The sequence below is a fragment of the Rhea pennata genome, chromosome Z (genome assembly GCF_028389875.1).
Source record: "Rhea pennata isolate bPtePen1 chromosome Z, bPtePen1.pri, whole genome shotgun sequence".
Classification (NCBI taxonomy): domain Eukaryota; kingdom Metazoa; phylum Chordata; class Aves; order Rheiformes; family Rheidae; genus Rhea; species Rhea pennata.
Window position 1 is genome coordinate 63,259,664 of NC_084702.1, and position 20,628 is coordinate 63,280,291.

At 38.8% G+C, this 20,628-nt stretch overlaps 1 protein-coding gene across 1 annotated transcript; it reads right to left on the minus strand.

Moving 5' to 3' along the window:
* Positions 1-2,140: 2,140 nt before the first annotated feature.
* On the minus strand, positions 2,141-6,827 carry GZMA (granzyme A). Its single transcript, XM_062600036.1, has 5 exons — positions 6,767-6,827; positions 5,893-6,040; positions 4,107-4,245; positions 3,110-3,382; positions 2,141-2,314 (listed from the first exon to the last, which is right to left on the minus strand). Exons 1-5 carry the CDS (start codon positions 6,825-6,827, stop codon positions 2,141-2,143), a joined length of 795 nt encoding a protein of 264 aa, XP_062456020.1.
* Positions 6,828-20,628: the final 13,801 nt, after the last annotated feature.

Here is a 20,628-nt window from a genome sequence, read left to right on the forward strand (position 1 = left end):
GAGTGTCAGCAAACCTGGCAGCTGGCACTCAATGAATTTTATTTAGTGTTCACAAGGGCTGAGTCCCTTGGACTTTAATGGGAGTTTGTCTGATGAAGGCTTGTATGCTGTCAAGAGCTAAGTAAGGCTGTTGAGATACATCTTCAAATGCTGTTCAGATGCAACTCAGTGGTGCTGTTCAAAGCAGGCTCTATCCACAGATGTCTTTGGAGCTCTGCTTTCACCATTGGAAAAGAGGTGCTGGGTCAGGATTTGGTCTTGCATTTGTATATTAAAAACCTGTGAGCTCAGAAACTTATGCTGCTTGAATTTTTTTCTTTTTTTTTCTTTTTTTTTTTTAACTACAGTTTGAAACATTTAGAACACTTCCTGTAACTGACCTGAGGAAGTACAGAAGATCAGGGGAATGGGTCAGTGTCATCTGGTGGAAAATTAAGTTATGATCAAATGCTTGAAGAGAGAGAGACAATATTAAGGAGGAGTGCAAACATCTCTGGAAATGAATGTGAAACTGTCATATCTTTGATTCTCATCACTTAAAATCTCTTCGGCTGCTGTTCTTAAATCATGATCACTAACTCTAGCTCTCAAAGGCTGAGACCACTCATGTTTTCTCAGATGTCCTGAGTACTCAACAAATTGTTAATTTACAATAAATACGCTAAGCTGCTAGTTGCTGTGGTCATCTCTTGTGGCCTTGTGTAAAACAAGGTAGAAAAGATGGACACAACTACGAAGAAGCTAGTATCTAAGAATAGAGAATAACTTTTATGATGCTTATACTCTAATGGTAGCATGTTTATTGCAGCTGATTTTATCAAACACTTAGAATCTGATTTAAATGTGCAAAGTAATGCTTAAAATACTTCAAAGTTTAAAAAAATGTAATTTCTTTTTTCCATTTTCAAAGGGAAAATAGTAATGAATTAATCCCTTTACTCATATAGATTTCTATAGTTCTCCCTCAAATTTCCTTTCTTTCTGTAGAAGTTACCTAAATGCTCAGTTTATCAAATAAAGGAATAGATGTTTAGTATGGGGTGGGATAGGAGAATGGCATGAGGAAAGTGTGAATATGAAGCTAAGCATACTTTGCTTAGCCTTTGAACGTTTTCTGCTTTCTGTTAGCTAACTTCTACTTCTATTTTTTTTTTTTTAACAAAGCAGCATAAAATAAAACCAACCTCCTTTTAAGATACAGCATTAAAGATGCTCAAGACTGTTAATATGGACATGCAGAGAAATATTTTTCGTGATAGATCTGTTTGCTGTTTGAGAAGTGGTTCTTGAAACATTTAAAAATTTTGCTGCATGTCTGTCAATGAAATCTAGCTAACTAGTGGTAGTGGAGCCATGAAATTATTATTATTTTTTCCTTTACTAACAGAGATTTATCATATTCATGCTCCAGCTATGACACCTTTTATAATTTCTGTGGAGGATGATTTTCAGCTGATTTTTAATATAATCTTGCTGATCGTGGTGTAATCTGTAAACATATAGCACATCTAAAAATGTATATGTTACTGTATACAGACTGTATGCAGAATACCTGCACTGCAAGAGGGGGGGTGTTTAATGTAAACTGACAACTTCAGAAAGTAGATTTTTCTATCATTTCTTTATTATTGCGAAGTACATTAAAGGGTGAAAGACAGAGGTTTCAAAGGCATGAAAGTTAGAGAATACACACTTACTGTGTCTCACAAACTGTCCAAATGGTCCAGTTGCTGAGACTTCATTTCCTAAAGCTTACCAGTTCCTTCCACCTGTAAATCAGGAGTTCTGCTGCAGAAAATCTGAGTTTTTCAGGTATCTAGAGTGGTACGTGACACTTCATCTACTTTCAGAGTTGTTTGCAGAAATCTAGACACAGAAGAGTACGGTATATATACTCAACGTGCAGCTAGGACCCAAACAGCTGGAGTATGAACTACAAAAGCTGTTAATGTAGGGTGCTCTGTTCTGGCTTTGTTAAGGTCACATCTGTTCTGAAAGCAGACATGCAGTTTCATCCCTAAGAAATAAAGCTGCTAAAGCTTGGCATGGGAATACTTCTACCACTAGCATGAAGCTATTTTGCAGCATATATTGCAAAACAAGGTTTTGTTACACCAGCACAGAGTAGGAAATTAACAGGTCAAAATCCAGCCTGTAAATCTCCCCCTATGGTTTTCCTTATCCATAGAAGGTATTGCTTTGTGAGTCGAGTGTAGACACCAGGGCTGTCAACAGCACCGCACTTGTTGGCCTTTCCAAAAGAAGTGATGCCTCTCATCACATTATTGCATATTAAAGGTCCACCTGAATCCCCCTGGAAAACAAGGGAGAAAAATGTCATTGAAATTTACCAGAGCTTAGAAACCCTTATCTTACTTAAATCTCTTTCTAGAAGAGAAAGGAAGAAGCAGAAATGTAGAGAATAGTATTGCTTTTTTTTTCTCCTTAGAAGGCAAGTTTTTCACTAGCTAAAACAAAAATACTTAAATCTGATCTTTGACATGTGAGTTATGTGGAATAAATTTAGACCGCTGCTAAGGAATAGTTATATAGTGTTTCTGAATATGAAAAAAGAATGGAAACTTTCCTCTTAAAAGACAAAGTTTCTGGGAATTTGTACCTTTTTTTTTTTTTTGTAGCTTCATTAATTCAGAATTTAAATCTTTTAAAAGTAGTGTTATTCTTGCACAGTTATTTATTTGACTTGGTGCCCAGTGAAAATGCTTTTTTACCAGAAAAACATACGTCAAAGGCAAAAATTGTGACATTGGAGAAGTTCTTCTGTTCGATTTAGTTGCTTGATAATGGATCCATTAAGCATAAGTTATTTTGTGGAGATTTTTCTATTAAACATCATTTTGTGGAGGAAGAGAATAGCTGTTGGCTATGCTTGGGTAAAAATACAAAATCTAAAGTCTGTGAAGGTGAATTTATCCATTTGAAGCTTTGATTTTAAGGCTTTGATAAACAAACCTTTGCTAAATTCACTCATTTTTAATAAGCTCTTTATCAAACTGAAGAATAAGCAGAAGTTAGAAGACTAAAAGCTAGTGTTTTATATTTTATTTTTAGTATTCTCTAGGTGGATACAGCCAGTAAATACACTTACGGAACATGAATCCTTTCCTCCTCTCCTAGATCCAGCGCATATCATATTCTCTGTTATGACAGGGTTGCTGTTATAGTGCTTCCAATCATTGCATATTCTTCTATCGATGACAGTGATGTTGACTTCCCTTAGCGTACCAGAACTCTTTTTCAGGTTATTGTGAGTTTTTCCCCATCCTGCTACTTTACAACTTGTTCCTGCTTTGGGATCATCATCTGAGTTAGGCAATGGAATGATTTTCACAGCTTTATTAAGTTTTGCTCTTTTTTTAAGCTGTGGAAGATACAGAAAATAGTTATTATGGGGATTAGATTAATAGAGACCCCTGCAATATTAATCACTCAATCTTTTCCATCAAGATAGTGGAGGATTATTTCAATCCTTTTTTTGAGATACTTCAATTATTTGTAGCAGGATTTGTCTAATCAATGAGGTAATGATGGAATTAGGAAAATGAGTGTCCTTTGTCCCATGAAAACCCATTCAGGGTCTGCTGAAATGTTAGCTCTAAAAAAACCCCCCTGTTTCTCTTCTCTGTCTCTTATAGTATTTGAACCCTAAAAGGAGTGAATCTCAGCTTGGACAAAATGGCAGCAATCACTGCAGCTGGCAAAGCTGAAAATGGGAGAAATCATAAATATTTTTTATTAAAACTGTTTTTCAGACAGAACATTGGAGCTTTTAGCCATCTTATTTTAATATGCGAAATATGCCTCTTTCTGTGAACAATCTTTATTATATTTTTGAAAAGGTAGGGGCAGACATATCTTGGCCAAGCTCCAGAATTTTTTTTATTTCTAGCATTGGTGTGCATTATAGGAATTTAGTTTGAATGCATTAGTCCCCAATTCATATTGGGCTAGATTTGCAGACCAAACTGTCACCAGGAAATAGAGTCTCCAGGAAGTCCATTGACTCCTCTCCTTTCCTCATAAGGAGGAAGAAATTGCTACGTCGTAGAAGGTGCGTATTCCTTAAGCAATGTATAAGTTTATACCTGCAGCAGCATTATATCATTTTCCTTTTTACTATCAGAGTAGCATGGGTAGGGAATTTGTTTTGCAATCTGATGAACTTGTTGCTCGCGCTCTCTTTTTTGCAGTGAATGAGCTCCAAGAATAACAATGCCATCTTTCCTGAGAAGAAAGAGAATAGGGTTAGTAGGATTCACTTGCTCTAAGTCTGTAACTCCTTGCTGTTAAATGTGGTGCTATAATGACCAGTTGCTACAGTTCCTCTTGCCTCATGCCTGAAAAGTAATGTTATGTTAGAAAAATATAAAACATTACCATGTTTTCACAAATAGTTAAACAAACTGAGTCAGTGAATCAAGATTTGTGGTGTTCTCTTTTCACCTTCCCACAAGCATGGACAAGGCTCAAGGGCCTGACTCTGAACTTTGGTTCCATTTGGGAACCAAATGGAAAGTGGTGTCATTGGCTTTGCTGACGGTAGTGATCTCACCAAGTGTGTCCCTGTGCCATTTATGCTGGAAGTTTAAGAGAATAGCTCACAGGACTGTTAGGTCAGAAATATCACAATTGGACCGAATTGTGCTATTGCTTTACTCTAACACCTGATGTAGTTTTCAAAACCATTTTCTGAGTCCACATGAGCTCTCTCACTTACTTCCTCTCAGTTGTTCTGCAGCTTTGTATACTTACTAGATATTAAAATGTTGACATAGTTGTGCCTACTGGGGCTTCCTGGTATAGAAACCAGGAGTCTACCCTCTTTGGTCAAGCGAGATGCTCCTTTATGTCAAACCACAGGTGTGGCTATTTCTGTGAGAAAAATGTACACTACGATTGAATGGGAGGGTATTTTTGAGCAAGTGTATAGGATGGCGCTTCTTAAAAATTGCTTCTTACTGCAACAAGCAAAACCCTGAGGAAATGGTTAGTCTTTTTCTTTCAGCTATTAAGCTCTAACTGTTGACTGAGCATCATTAGGTTGATTTATTCATTGTATTTTCTCTTCACTGAGGTCTCATATAGCATCATTCTTTGCCTTGTGTTAATATTGCAGCTTTTGAGCCTATGCTGTCTTTGTAGTAGGTCTGGAATATCCCCCGTTTGGATGGTGACAGGAGGAATTGATATGTTTCTCTGATATCTGTACAGTCCAGTGATTCGCTGGCCCGGAAAGGCTGTTGACTGAGCCTGCGTGAGGTCTGGCTCAGCAGCAGCTCCAGGCCTCCCTACAAGGGCAACGGGTGGGACATGTGATTTAAACCTCACATCTCGCCTTGCTGGGGAGGAGTGTTCTGGGCCAAACAGCCGTTTGCATCTTGAGTCGGTCAGGAAGAAAAAAGGCTGGCTGACAAACTTACTTACAGATATTCTGTAAAGTAGGGGTCTCTGAACATCTTTCTTATAAAGGAGAAAATTCCTCCAGTTAGATCTGTAAGCTGTCTCATTCTACAGTGAAAGGCATATCTTTTATGGAGTAAAATGATAAGAATTTGATTCTGTTTTCTGAGCAGCTAGACTGACAAATCTCAATTTGGTCAAGCGTACTGAGAAAACAGGCATAAATCTTTATCCTAAATTCACTACTTCAGTGTTGCTAGTCTATACTTGCATGCTGATAGAAGCTTGCAAAATACCTCTTCAGAAACACTGAAGATCAGCACAGCTTGCTACAGTATTTCTTAATCACCAAATCATAGCTGTCAACATAAATCTAGAAACACAATAATCAGAACACAATCATGCTCATGGTAAATGCACAAAATCACTGGATACTCACTAACAGATCTCTGAATCAGATTCAGAACTTACATATTACAGTGGGCAGCTGTTAACACCCAGTTTTCCTTGATCAAAGCTCCTCCACAAATTTTTGCGTCCTTTTTTCCTCTAATTAGAGCCATAAATGGTCTTGAGTGAGGTGCTACTTCATTTCCTCCAATGATATCCACACACAAACCTGAAAATAAAAATAAGTCACAATACTACAACATGGCTAATGAATACTATAAGAAACTTAAGTCTCTTAGAAGAAAAGTTAATGTAATTATAAAGTATATAGACATGCAAGTATGTACATATGCCACAATGCTAGTCTTCAAGGTAGACTTAATATTGCTCAGCACTACTACTTCTGTACGTTTCAGTATGACAAAAATTAGATTAGTGGTGTGAACTTTAACAAAAAATCCACCAAGTATTGTTGTTGTTGCTGCACAGATTTCTTTTCCTGAACCTCTCTGCTGTGGTTAATTTCTCAGCTTTCCTTGTAACTAAGAACCTCTCGATCTGCCACAGATAAACACTGTGCATTATGTGTCCTCTGTGCACTCCTGGAAATGGGGCTACATAGTGTAAGTCATGTTAAATTAACATGTTTTTGAGAAAAACAGAAAAGCAAGAGATTAATACATGTGTATGTCTCTAGAGAGGTGGATCAGATAATAATTATGTTAACTCCTCTGAACTCCTCTGCCCTTTGTGCAGCTTTAATTAAATTCATTCAGATTTTTTTTTATCTCTATGAAAAGGCCAAACACATAAGAGTTCTTATTAGCTCCTTTGCACTCATCATAAGAATTCCAATAATAATAGTGAGTGCCTTTTTAATGCTGATACATTTCTACGTAACTCTGACTCTGCATATCACTGTTTACTAGCAAAAGGATCAAATTGGGGCACTTACCTCCAGGAATTACCAGGAGAATGACAACAAAAGAGGTGGACAAAGTAAAGAAAGCCCCCATGATTTTGTCTAGGTTCTTCCCTGTTCACTGTTTAATATATATCTAAATGAAAAGGATGTGGGTTTTGTTTTTCCTCTTAAGGATATTTGACATTTCTAATTGTGAAATGAGAAAACCTCCTCCACAGTAGAGCTCACAGCAGAGGTGTTAGTGAGAAACAGCATTTTATGTTGTGGTGTGAAGATAGGATCTCTCCCTGCGCCCCCCCCTGCCAGGTTGTCTGCAGAGTGTTTGCCTTCTCTGAGTACTGGGGTGAGCCACGTAACCTTGCAAGCCACTACATGTCCGATTACATGGTAGGACTCAGCTCATGTAATTTTAGTCTAGTTTTATTTGCCCACATAAAGAGGTTTAGTTCCATTTTAGAAACCTCATGGCCTCCAGATCCTAGAGGTTGAAAGTCTCTCATCAGTCCAGTGACGTATCAGTCAGATCCAGCTCAGATGCCCTAGTGTCCATAGTTTAACCTTGCACATGATCACTGAAGTCTATCTAGTCAATATAGGGATTTTGCAGAGGGATTCAATGGATCAGTTCAGTGCTTGGGATCTGTTCAGGTGAACTGAATCTCTTTCAGGGCTCTGCTGACCCTGTTAGTTGGATCTCCACTGACTTAAATTGGAAGAAGGTAAATACGGGGCTAAGAGGTAGCAGAGCTCTTTGTGACTGCTGTGAGCCATCAAAGGCATTGTCATCTCTGTTGTGGTGACAGCTCCATGCACCATACAAAACTTTTCTTTTTTTTTCAGTTTTTGTCATTATCTGCAAATCTCTTGTGACTATCAGCAGTTTCTAGCACTGCTGGCATTCTTTTTTTTCAGTGTTCTGCTGAACAGAATGCCAGCAAGGGGCATAGGTACTATTCTTTGATTTATCACTTGTAAACAGGTGTCAGTCTGACTTCATGATTTTTTTAAAAGGCGGTTTTATCATATCAAAGCTACTGCCTTATATTCACCTTTTTACTGTATGATATTACAGAAAAATATCTTAGCAAGTAGATCTAATTAGCTCAGAGAGTCCTCAAAGCATTTTTAGTGAATCGGTGTTGCTTCTACAAAGTTGCATGCATTTGACAGAAAGAATACAGTATTAGACAGTATGCTCCAGAAACACAGGCCACTTTCTGCCTGTTCAGAACATGAGTCTGCTGTTTATCTTGTCTTGTATTAGCACTTGGTTTTACACAGCTTTGCAAGCTAGCCACTGAGCAGGGGCAAAAACCACAGAAAACTTGATCGTGTTATGCCTTTAGGACCATGTGGATCAAAGCACTGATATGCAGAGAGAAGTTTCAGTGTGAATAGTCCCAGGAAAAGGATTAGTTGGAGGATGCAGAGTGATTTTGGTGTGACTAGTCCTGGCTCTTTTATGAGCTGATCAATTCTAAAAGACATGTACTTTCTCTAGAAGAGGTTTGCAAGAGTTTTCTGGGATATGAAGTGTGAAGATTTCACATATTTCCAACTGGATTATAACTAGTAAGATTCTGTGCCGTACAGGTAAGCATTTCAGTGCAATAATAGCCACAATCTGGAGAGCTGCTATTCTCTAATTCTTGAATAAAAATGAAAGCTGGATGTATTGGGAGGGTTAAAATTCTGAGTCCTTCTAAAGATATTTAAGATGATAGCAGGCTTTCTAAGTTCTTCACACAAAGGTCATGCTGGTTTTTTTGTGGTGGTTTACCAGCAAGGCAAGCAGAAGGCAGGTACAGACACAGAGGTTAGCAATACAGAAATGTTTCTCCCACTGCTGTGTCTTTTTTACTTGTGATAACTAGTTAGATATTTTATTAGCATTTGAAACTTGCAGACTCTAGGGATTTCTGCATCTGAATCCTGCACCCTCAAAAATTATTACAAAGAAAATTAAAAAGGCTCTTCCTGTGTATAGCTTGTCTTTTGTGTCAGGCATTCCTAAACTTACCAGACAACAGATTCCTGCTAGTTCCCATTGGCTTTCATAAACTTCATGTACGAATCCTCATCAGTCTTTCAAATGAGAACGCTACCTGGGCAGCGTAATTCTGCAGGAGATTTGCTGCCTGCCCATGCATCACACAGTTTGGGAGTGACTACTGTGTACTACATTCTCCAGGTCTGTCCTCTCACTGCAGTTCTGCGAAGCCTTTTCTGGTGAGCCTCGAATTTGTTCTTCAATTTGTTCGCTTGTTAGAAGATGGCAGGTTTCATTCTTCTGACCTATTTCCATTTTCTTTTCCTTAGAAAAAGAGAAAAAGAGTATTGAACTCTCTGAGATACTTAGGTTTTGTTACGCATTCATCCAATGTAATGCTTAGGAATATTCTTAGGCATTTGTCTTCTAATGTAAGAACTGTAGGAAGAACTGCTGAAGTTCCTGGTAGACTTAAAGTAATGCATACTGGCACATGTTGGAGATTCAAGAAATGGGTGATTTTTAGAGAAATTGAGTTGCAGTTAAAGTTTTACAATATAATAATGTAAAAGGAAAATTCTAAAGAGGGAGCTATTCATAAAAACTGTCTACCACCACTTCCTGTAGGGGACATTTACACAGAAGAGTTCATCATAATTTACAGCCTGTGTTCTCATCAGTAAACAGCAACAGCTGTGACAAGCCAGCTGCTCGCTTTCCTGTTCACTTTCATCTCAGTTATCCTACCCCTAAGAAGTAATTACTTCTTAGGATAAAAAGTTCCAAATTTGTACTTTTCCTGGATAACATATGCAAATAACATGACTTCTGATATAAATTCTGTTGCATTTCAGATAGCTGCACTGACATTATTGAGGAACACCCCATGCTTCACCATTCCTGGTCTTTTATGGCTACTATCTGGAAAGACCATTTAACTGAATGTGGAGGAGCTCTTCTTGCAAATAAGTGGTTTTGACAGAAACACACTGTAAATAAGTATAATTTGTGAAGTTTTTTATACTGTGGCAACTTTAACTCTTGAGATGGGGCATAATGTGCAAAGCAGCAAGTAAAGTAAGCTGGATATTGATCTTTTTAAGAATTGCTTAAATTAGTAATTTTCTCACTAGCTGATCTAAGAACTTGTCATTCTGCTTTAAGCTGTTTTGTAAACTACTGGTCTGCATTGTGTACAGATAGATCCAACAGGATACAGAACATACTGATGAAAGACTCTGTTCATTATTTATTTATCTGAAACAACAATGTATTGGAGATGGAGATGTATCACAATTAACTTCAGAAAATTTTACCTGTGTTGCCTGGAACTAAGCCTCAAAACATCCTGAGAGATGAAATTACTAGACAGAAATTAGATAGAAACACCATTCTCCCCCCACCCCTCACACACCTCAATTTAAGTGATTTGTCTAGGCTCACAAAAACTGAATGGTGGAGCTGGGATTAGGACAATTAGTCTTGTCTGGTTGGTGAGTCAAAATGGAGCATCAAGCACCCCTTCCCTAGGTGAGATATCCCCCAACAGGGATGTGGAAGAGCTGGCTCAGGGTAATGGGGACATCTACTGTTCACGTCAGGAAATAAAATTCCTCCCTCATAGCTAAAATATTCTCTAAATCATATTTTAGGTTCTCCAATTATTTTTCTGTATTTTGAGTAACTAAAAGAAAACAGCAGACCAAAACCAATTACAAGATGCCTGTGTGAACCTGACATCCTCAAACACAGTGTGAGCAGCTGGGTCAGCCTTCCTCCACCCTGAAGAGGAGGAGGACATGGCTCTATTTGTCTTCTTTTAAGTGAAACTAACTGCAACACTTCTGCTGCTGAATCAGCTGTGCTTGCCTTTTTTTTTTTTTTTTTTTTTTTTTGTAAAAGCAGAAATATTCATATCTAACATTTATCTTTTTGGACATTTACAAAACAAAACCCAAATTTTCCTCTTTGGAATTAAGGGATTTTTTGACAGAAGCTGGAGTCTCTTATCTTTTCAGACAGTGGATCAGAGATGTTCAGGGTCAGTTATGGTTGTAAAAACTCAGATTTGAGAGCTATTCAGTGAACAGGGAAGGGCAGTGTTGACTCCAGTGTCGTGGAGAGAATGGCAGCTCTGGTTCCTGGTTTGATTTTCTAACAAGGAAGTCAATTTGGGCTGTCCTTGAGTGGCAAACCAAAACTGTATCTGTCTGGTCGTCTTCTCTTCAGCTGTGTGACCTTGCCTCTGCAAAACCTACTCGCTGCTATGCTATGACTAAACTATGCTTAGGAGGTGCAATTGCTGCACATTTAACCTTTCCCGCTAGTGCTCATAACCACATCTGAAATCATTTTTATTTCAGACAAAGTAGCATGAATCCAGTGGTGTTAACCTCTGCGTGGTCTGCAACCAACCTGTCAGAGACCTGGATGAGGTGGCAGTGTTTTTTTTTTTTTTTTTTTTGTGGTTCTGTATATATGCCATGGCCGATTGCTTGGACTTTCTGCAGCTCCAGCAGTTATACCTCTGGGGGATGTGCAGCAGAACAGAACAATTTTCCCAAGTCTTTGAATTATACTGAGACAGACTTGTACCCATGTGATTACCTCGCCTTCAACCTGAATTTGGTGGTCTCTATAGATTCCTGAACAAGCTATTAAAATCAGAAGTCCAATACTCATTTTAGGCAGACAAATGTTTGCAGTGTAAAAATAATTAGAATCAAAAGCTCAGCATACACTGAAGGAGACCTATACTGGAGAAGGCAAGGATGTAGTAACTCTTACAGGTCAAAGCTTAGTATCTAAGAGGTGTATTAACACTAAGCCGAGAACAGAGAGAGGGAGAAAAAAAGGAATGATATGTGAAGACTCCAAGGGTTGGAATTCTGTGACCCTTATATCACTGTAGCTCTGAAAGCTTCCTCTAGATGAAAAGAGAAATTTTTAGGCATCAGTCCAATCTGTACAGTCTATTTTGACAAGCAAAAATTCACATATGAATAAATGGATTGTATGTTTTACTGAGACACATAAACAGAGAAAACAACTCTTCTTTTTTGATTGATAAGGTCTTCATTTTGAATTGAATAAGTTGTCCTGTGTATAGTGAGTCTGAGGTCTCAAGATAAAGCACAGGAATCCATCAATATGTTTTCTGGCAGTGTCTTCTTACTGGACCGAATTACATTTAGCATGGCAAAATGAGGAAAGGCAAACTCTAATGAATACGTTTCTGATGATATTCAGGAGCTTGGTGGAAAAGGAGGTTTAAAGTGTTAATTAACTCTTACTGTCTATTGGCAGGAATTGGACATGTAACTCCCTTTGGTCTTTGACAGTCTCCCTTTGTAATACTCACTATCAGAGTGTCTTGAGCTAGGCAATGTCTGTTCTTCCTCGATGGGCTGCGTCCTGTATTTAGTTAAGGACAAAACTCTTATTAATATTAATGATGTCCACTTTAGCAGGGCACTTCCTATATGTATAATGTTGAAAACGAGTATTGATGTGTGTGTTAACATCCCATTGATGTCAGTAAGGCAACCTGTATGCTGTTAGTTGGGCATGTGTCGGTCCTCTGCAGTATTAGGTCATATATCATGTCCATGAAAAGATAATGTGAAGGCATCAGTACCAGCAGTCCTTGTGCAAGAGACTCTCCCTATAAAGTCAGAAGACCTTTTCTTAAAATTAATCCATGGCCTGAGGGTCATCTATCACGCTATTATTTCACCAAATGAGACTTACGTTAAAAAAAAGTTACTTTGTACAAGAAAATATAAGCTCATGTGAAAACATCAAAATGAACAATTTTTTTTATTTTTAAATCACATTCCTGTAAAGTGAAATCGTGAGTTTTTGATTATCTTCAGAGGTGTTGCTCAGTTCCAGTAGTGACCTTCTCTTTCTGGACTTTCTTTAAATTGCAGATTAAGAAAATCAGAAATAAGAGTTGTTCTTGGAGCCCCTTGAGCATCCACAGCTGAAAAAGAACAGCAGATATTTAAGGTTATGTGCTACTTTTCTAATCCTCAGTTTAACAGGTCTTCCAAGGAAAACAATATAATGCTCCTCAAGGTATTGTGTTAACTGTTGTTGTATTATTACAAAAGGAATTTTGCTGATGATCATTTTGGCTGTTCTTTGATATCAAAGAGTACATTGTTTTGATAGCTTAACAATGTCACAGAACGCTCTGCTTTTGATTGTGCTGACCTAGATAAGGTTAAAGGATCACTGGCACTCTAAGCAGGGATGACATTTCATGTCCATTCTGTGCTTTGTAACTCCCTTTAAACTGCTCATTGCATCACCCCTCTTAAACCCCCAAACATATTCTTCAGTCATTTTTCCAAAGCAGTGCTGAAGTGAAGTATGTAATGGAGTCTAGGTCACAGCTATATACCAGAGGGATCCCTTGTGCTGGACTGGATGAAAACAGTGATGCAATCTATTCTTAATTACATGGGATGAAAGTAAAATTATATAAAGTAAACTATAGATAATGTGGGGCATAGATAAATTCTGCCCAAGAAGCCCAGAATGGGCATGTAATGAAGAAGGCTGAATGCCTTCTGCAGAATGAGGTGTGGAAAGACGCCTAAGCCAACACCAACATTTTGCATGTTTAAGTGGGGCAGTGGCTACAAGAATTTCCTGTGTAGTAGTTCCTGGCTCAGCCTGGCTCCTGTCTCTGCACTAACAGCTCTATTAATCCAGCACTCAGATTAACACAGAGGTGGCCAAGGGCATTTTTGAATAGGAGGATGATAGTCTCTATGCAGAAAATCTGTAGATGGTCAAAAGAGGGACTAGCTTAGTGGTATCAGCAGTGCCAATGCCAGTCCAAAGTCCCTGGGAAAGACAAGGCTTATACATCATCTTTAGAAACATCAGGATTTCAAGATATCCCTGAGATATCTTGGATGAATGTTTATTTAGGCAATGCTTTAAGGTTATTCCTGTGTTAATCAAGAAGTTATTTTATGTGAAAGATCAAGATGTATATTTGGAATAAGTGACTAGGCACAATGTACCATGAATATTACCACACTTCTGAAACAGTTGATGGAATTACATGGAAAAGGAAGAAAAAAAAAAAAAAGCCTGATTTCTCATATTTCAGTATTATTACCAGTTTGGCCTGACAAGGACAATGTCCCTTTCTGGAACTACCTGGCACATTTATATATATGAGTGCCCCAGTGACTCACCAGTTAAGCATGGGAAGCTTCTTCATCCATATGTTAGTGAGCACTCTCCATTTGCTTCAGGGCAAGAGCAGACGAGTTCATTTCACTGATTTTTTCTGTGTCCATGCCCAGTTTATGAGAAGTACCAGATTATTTGACCAATATGAAACCTATACCAAAATGGATTAGTAGGAAGTGCTATTTCTAGGCTAGAAAGTTAAAACCCTGTTACAGGATCACAAGGATATCATAAAATCCTTTGTCTGGATTTGATAAACAAACAGGGGTAGCGTTAGCCCCAGGACTCACCTGCATCACTGGAGCTCTGCTCTAATGGAGTGCTAAGTGATGGGAGGCATGTCTTGCACATAAACTTTTCATCATTAAAATCCCCACCAGCACTGGAGGTATTAAAACCACAAAGATTTGTTGGATAAACATGTGATTTGTTGTATCGCCTCTCAAAAGGTATAAAGCCAGAACCATTTAACTGACAACCATCCAGCAAAATGTATAACCCCTTGTAAGGTTTAGCTCGGTTGGTTACAGCGTGGTGCTGCTAATGCCAAGGTTGTGTGTTTGATCCCCATATGGGCTACGCTGAGGGTTGGATTAGATGATCTCCAGAGGTCCCTTCCAACCTTACCATTCTCTGAAAGGAATCATGGTGCAGTGACTGTGTGCAAAACAGCAAATATCTGTTCAGTAGCTGTGAGTCTGTACCAAGTGTATTGAGAATATGTGTTAGTGCTTTTGCTATGTTTTTATTTACAGATTTAAACTGTCAGGTTGAATCTGTCAGGTAAAGGCCAACAAAACACAGTTTGGATCATTCCAGGCAGTTTGAATCTCTCAGAGCAAAAAAGTTGGCAGTTTGAAGAGTTCAAGAACTCATTTTCCGCAGTTTACGACCTGCTGTCATGTCTGATTTTCCTCTTCATCTTTGTTACAGGGTACATTACTTTGTGATTTGGGACTTTTCTGTGTGTTAGTTAAGAATCAGTGTCCAGGTTCAACAGAAAACTTGAATAGCAAGTTACATTTCCATAGATTGACATAGATTCAACAGCCTAAATCCTAGGTAGGTTTTTAATTTCCTACTGTAATCAATGGGAAGCTGGGCTTTGAATTCCCTGTTGCTGCTGTAGATATGGAATCACCATACTGACATCAAGGAAATGCTTCTGGATTTGCAGAGATGTCCTTGAGCTCATAATCAATTCCTAAATATTGAAATGTGATTTATTAGAAGAGAAAGTGTTGGTAAAAAGAGTCTAAATACCAATTGAAATTGGTGATCAGACTTTTGTTCATTTCCTTCATTTTCTGCATCATACAGCATTTTTCTTTTTTTTTTCCAGCTGAATGATACTGCAAATCTGAATAAATACGTACACCTTTTGCACCTGCCTTTTGACTCTAGCGAAGATATCAAACCTGGCAGGAAGTGCAAGGTGGCTGGCTGAGGAGTTTCATCTTTGGGAAAATCATCACTATGTCTTCAGGAAACAACAGTTACGCCGTTGAGAGAAAAAGCTGCAAGAGCAAGTACATAAAACACATGAAAATACCCAGCAACATGTTATGTGCTTGAGGCAAAAACATATTTTCAAAGAGAGAGGCTTGCCAGGTGAGAGGCAAAGTTATGAAGAGGAGGGGATGTGTTTTTAACAACAGTTCCTTTTTCACTAGGAACAAAGCAGCACTAGACACTTCAGAGGCTGACTAGACTCAAGCGCTTTTTAACTACATTTATAAGAGACTTTATTGCTGTGAAAAAAGAAGAGTTAAAGCTTTGAGATATTAATCTAGAGTATGGGAATTTGGATCTGGGGTTATTTCACCTAACTTCAGATACTTGTCTTCAGCTAAGCTGGTCTCCTTAAGCTCTACTTGTAGTTAATGGAGAGAAATTAGAACTTCTGGAGTCTGAATTATCTGATCTTTTCCAGATATCCACATTTGAATAGTAGAAAATTGGCTGTGTCCTCAAAAGTGCTGTCTTAATTTTTCCTTTGATGTCTTCTATGCCTAATCCAGAAGGGCCAATTGCTAAAGAAGTAAGAATTTATGCGAACAATAAAAATAACCCCTTTGAAATAGAGTTAATATAGTACTATGCTTTTCTACACCACTTGATATGAAAAGATATCTCAGGCAGCCTCTATTTACACCTTACCAAATCCTGTGAAGCATCGAACATCAACTGATCCATTTCGCAGGTCGGAACAGATCAGAAACATTTCCAGACGTGTCTATGCATTGTGGAGGGCACTGCATGACCATCCTGAGAGCAACAAATAAACACTGATAGATGTTCTCTCTGTTTTGTGTTTTAGGGAGACTCAGGTGGGCTGTGGATACAGTGGGATTGTTTCCTTTGGAAAAGGATGTGGAAAAAGAAAGATACCTGGAATTTATACATGACTGACTGAAAAATGTATTGCCTGGATAAGAGAATTAATTTACCTTAACAGAGATCCATGAGAGAGGCATGACAGTTTTAATGAATACTGTGCTGTGTAGCAAAATTAGATGATGCTGTTCTGGTGAGCTGCCTTCACAAATGCCCTCCCAACTCCACACCTTTACAACGGACACCACAGCTTTTTGAGGTCAGTTCTAAATATTTCACTTTTTACAGATAATTTATATTCATTTCTAGTAGGAAACTGCCATTAGATAGTACAGTTTGTATTGGATTTCACCCTACTTTTTTGTGTGATGGAAAGGGACTGCTCACTTTATTCATTATGCCTGGAATGAGGCAACATTTCTGATTGTGTATGCACGGAAAAATTAGGTTTCACATTGATGGTGAATGAGATAGTGAATGAATGCTTACTGAATAAGAAAAACTAGAAAAAAAAAAGATTTAATCGTTCAACCGTTTCATTTTGGCATTTTTCAGATCCAAATATTTCAATTTACATCACAAAGTGTTTAATTTTACTAAAATCATTTAAGATAAACAATAAGCAGATAAACACTTTTCCAATTAATTTTCTGTAAAATATGAGAAAAAAAATTATCTTTTACTTAAAGATTATCTTCCCTGATTTTTAGTTACATAATCATCAGCAAAATCATCTCTCCTCACAGTTTGATTCATGATGCGACCCTTCCAATGTGCATCTGTTGAAAAAGCATAAATACTAATTGTTATGAAAGTAATTATGCTTCTCTAATACAGTGCTTATCTAACATATATCAAAACAAATGAGTATTTTACTATTGATTTCAGTGGGCTTTGGGTCAGACTTCTAATAACAGAGGAGCCTGCTGTGTTTCTGAATAAGCCTGTAGTTAGCTGGGTGTGTTCTCGTCATCTTCAGGATTTTCCATTTGTCTTTGTTTGCCAGCAGTTTAGAAGTGACTATCTGCAGGGTTTCTGTGGTCCTTTGGTTATTGTATTAATGTGTTGAATACTGTAAAGTCTGGGAAGTCACAGATGCATGACTTACTTTGGCAATAAACTAGGTAATTCTAACACGTCATTGTGCTGGCCTTGATTACTGATCAGCAGCCAGCTTACTGATCTGAGAACTGCAATTTTGCTCATAAAGGTGTACAGAGAAAGGAGCAAATGGAAATCACAGAGGTGGGTTGGTAATTTGTCATCGTATAATCAAACCTGGCTATGTAGGTTACGGAGAGCTTTATCAAATTCTCATTGAAGGTCATGGAGAGATCTTAAAAGATACCAATGAGAATTGGCTGGGACATAGACAGAAGTTGGAAAAAACACACAGACTATATTTGCAAGTGCAAAGTATAATATACTGTTATTAACAATTTTCAACTAGAGATTTCAAAGGATGTTGCAAACAAAAATTAGTCTCTTTTACCTTTGTAAGGTAAATGACAACAGGGATATCTTTCTTACTAGCCTACCATGGGGGTGGGACACTATTTTTTGTGTAGGAGCATAATCTCTAATAATTTAAGACGGAAAGTGAAGAATATGGGGTAGGTTGTATAAAGAACGTAGACACTTTGGCATTACAGTGCCTATCATTTTGACAGTCTAGGAGTGGAAGCGAGGGGTTTCTGCTGGGCAGTGGATGTGCTTGTACAGATTGCAAAAAGAGCTGGGCACTTTAGTGAAGGATGTGAACGCCAGCTGTGCTAAATGTGGAGCTCCCTAGACTCCAATGGGGACTGCTGATCAGTGGGCTGTGCGTGAAATTCTGCCCTTCCTGACGAAATGGGCACCTGAAGAGTTCGAGGAGTGGTCTCCATCCATTTTAGACAAGCAGTCCAGAGCCCTCTCGTGAGTGGAGGGTGCCAGGAACATGAATAGCTGAACACAGCCCACTTTTCTCTTGGAGTAGCGGTGGAGGTGCCCACTAGCTGCTTGGAACAGCCATCCTGAGTGGGGACACCTCGATGGACTCAACTCCAGATCTCTGGTGGGACAGAATGAAGCATCAACCTATGCACTAGCAGAAGTCAGGGACTTCTGCTTAATGCTGTGCCATTTTCTACCAAAGAATATGATAATCAGAGGGGGAAATTACAAGAGAAAGGAAGATGTGTATGGCATTTAGGTCCCTGAGGCAACAGCTCAACAGGGCGTTTTAGTTTACCCTTTTTAATTTGTACCATCTCAATTCTTCATATCCTTTCTTGGGTCTCATACAATATATGTTGTAGTCTGCAAGAGGAATTTAGATACTCAGAAAATAATTCACTGAAAAGAGGTTTGATCACAAGTGGTAACAAGAGAAATTCCATATAGCTAAAAGGAAAATGTTTTTCACAGTGAAGATAGTTATGCCCTCAGACTTCATGATCAAGTGTAATAGTGTGTTGTGTGGAATCTTCATCCTTGGAGATACTCAGAACTCAACTGGACAAACTGAACAGCCTGATCTTACTTTGAAGTTAGACTTGCTTTGAGCAGATGGATGACTGCCAGAGATCCCTGCCAACTTAAATTATTCTGCCATTCTGTAAAACTTTTGTCAGGGCACTTACCATTTCCACTTCCATAAAAATGCTATGATTCTGCTATTGCTCTGAGTATAATCAGCTTTGAATATTTTAGTTTCATCTTATACTTGGAATACAGCAAGGCAGTTCTTAAAAGCACCACATCAGAGAAAATATTTCCTGATGTGTAATTCACAGCTGTAGCCTCTTGGAGATTTTATATGTATATACTCTCCATTTCTAGTAATCCTTGGTGTTCAGGAATCATGGCTCAGTTAAAGCCAGATATAAAATGTCTCTTAGGATCTTTGAAATTCTTCTAATTTAAACAGATTGAGAGCAATGCAACAGGTTTTATTTTGGCTAGAGTTTTTATTCTAGCAAACTGACAAAGCTGTTCCAACTTGTTCCTTTGCTTTCTCATCTTGCACCTCCTAAGCTCATGAAAGTGCTCTTCAGCATGCATTGTGTCTCCTAATTTCACGATCAGCTTTGAGCGGATACCACACAACCAAAATTAAAAACAGGTAAAGGCATAAGTAGTGGGTGATACATGAGAAATGGTGTGGAGGCAAGCTGGGAGTTTGCTAGGCTTTTTGGAGGGGCAGATGTTCACATCACAGGGAGGGCTGTTCCACATCTTCTGGCCACTTAGCTAGTGGTAATGAAAGGAGAATTTCATTCCCACAACATATAGTTGTGGATTTTCAGCTTTCAGGGGCACACGCTCTGCAGAGAGACATGTTCTCACTGCAGTCTGCTGCATTTGGACAGCGTTTCATCCAGCTGAGTGGTTGTTTCACTGAAGATTAATCTGAGAGTCATGAACTCTCGTTGCTTTCATGTTCAGTGTAATAAGGTTTGTTAATCTGCTAATCACAGCTCTGGTTTCTGGTAACAAGAGACTTTTCACAGCCCATAACCCAGTAACACTGGTGTTATAACAACAATATATATATAACCAACAGGTTAGTTCTAGTTTAGATATTATGTTGGGATTTCAGTGTGTGTTATCTCCTGTAATGTTGTCACTTTTCTGCTACCTTTCCTTCTTCTATGGGGGATGTAGCAGCAGAAGGCCTTAACTGCTAGGGCCCTGCAGGTACCCCCAGCTCTTTTTGTCCCTGTCCCCCCCTGGGACCTGTCCCCCTGCTCAGCCCCAGGCTCCGTTTCAGCCCAGCCCTGGGCCATCAGTCCCTGCTTCGCGACACGGCAGCAGTGCTGGCTTCAGTCCCACCACGGCCCTGCCTCCACCCAGCCGTGGCAAAATATACGGCAAAACTATACAAAGCTCTGAGACAGTGGAGGGAAGCCAGCAAGAGCAGAGACCATGCTTAAAAAGACATTGGAAAGGGTAATAGTCGCAGAGAGACTTCTTGCAAACTATTTTGTTCTGGCTTTGCTCACAGGGCACACAGTCAGGAACATCATGATCTGAGAAATCTTTTAAAGTGGCTGCTGTGAGAATACATAGGATAATTCAATATAGCATTGAAGGATGACTACACTGCAAGGGATATTGTTACACAGTACTCTATAGCATACTTTGGCTACCGACTTGATTCTGGCATTTTGGGGCCAAAGTAGGGCTACGTGTGGGTCAAGCTGTTGCGACCTGCCTTCGAGGGCCACCTCTCCATAGCTTTGGCAATTTGCTTTCCCTGTGGGTTGCTGTGTGAGGGGCTCAGGGCTGGTAGTACGTGCACGCCTGTGTCTTATATGCATATCCACTCACACACAGCTGCATATGCAAAATACCAGACCTCATCTTG

Coding starts and splice junctions, on each gene's coding strand:
- GZMA (XM_062600036.1), bottom strand. CDS start 6,827: ATGGGGGCTTTCTTTACTTTGTCCACCTCTTTTGTTGTCATTCTCCTG. Junction 6,041..6,766: donor TCTCCTGGTAATTCCTGGAG/GTAAGTGCCCCA, acceptor TTTTATTTTCAG/GTTTGTGTGTGGATATCATT. Junction 4,246..5,892: donor ACAGCTGCCCACTGTAATAT/GTAAGTTCTGAA, acceptor CTTTCTTCTCAG/GAAAGATGGCATTGTTATTC.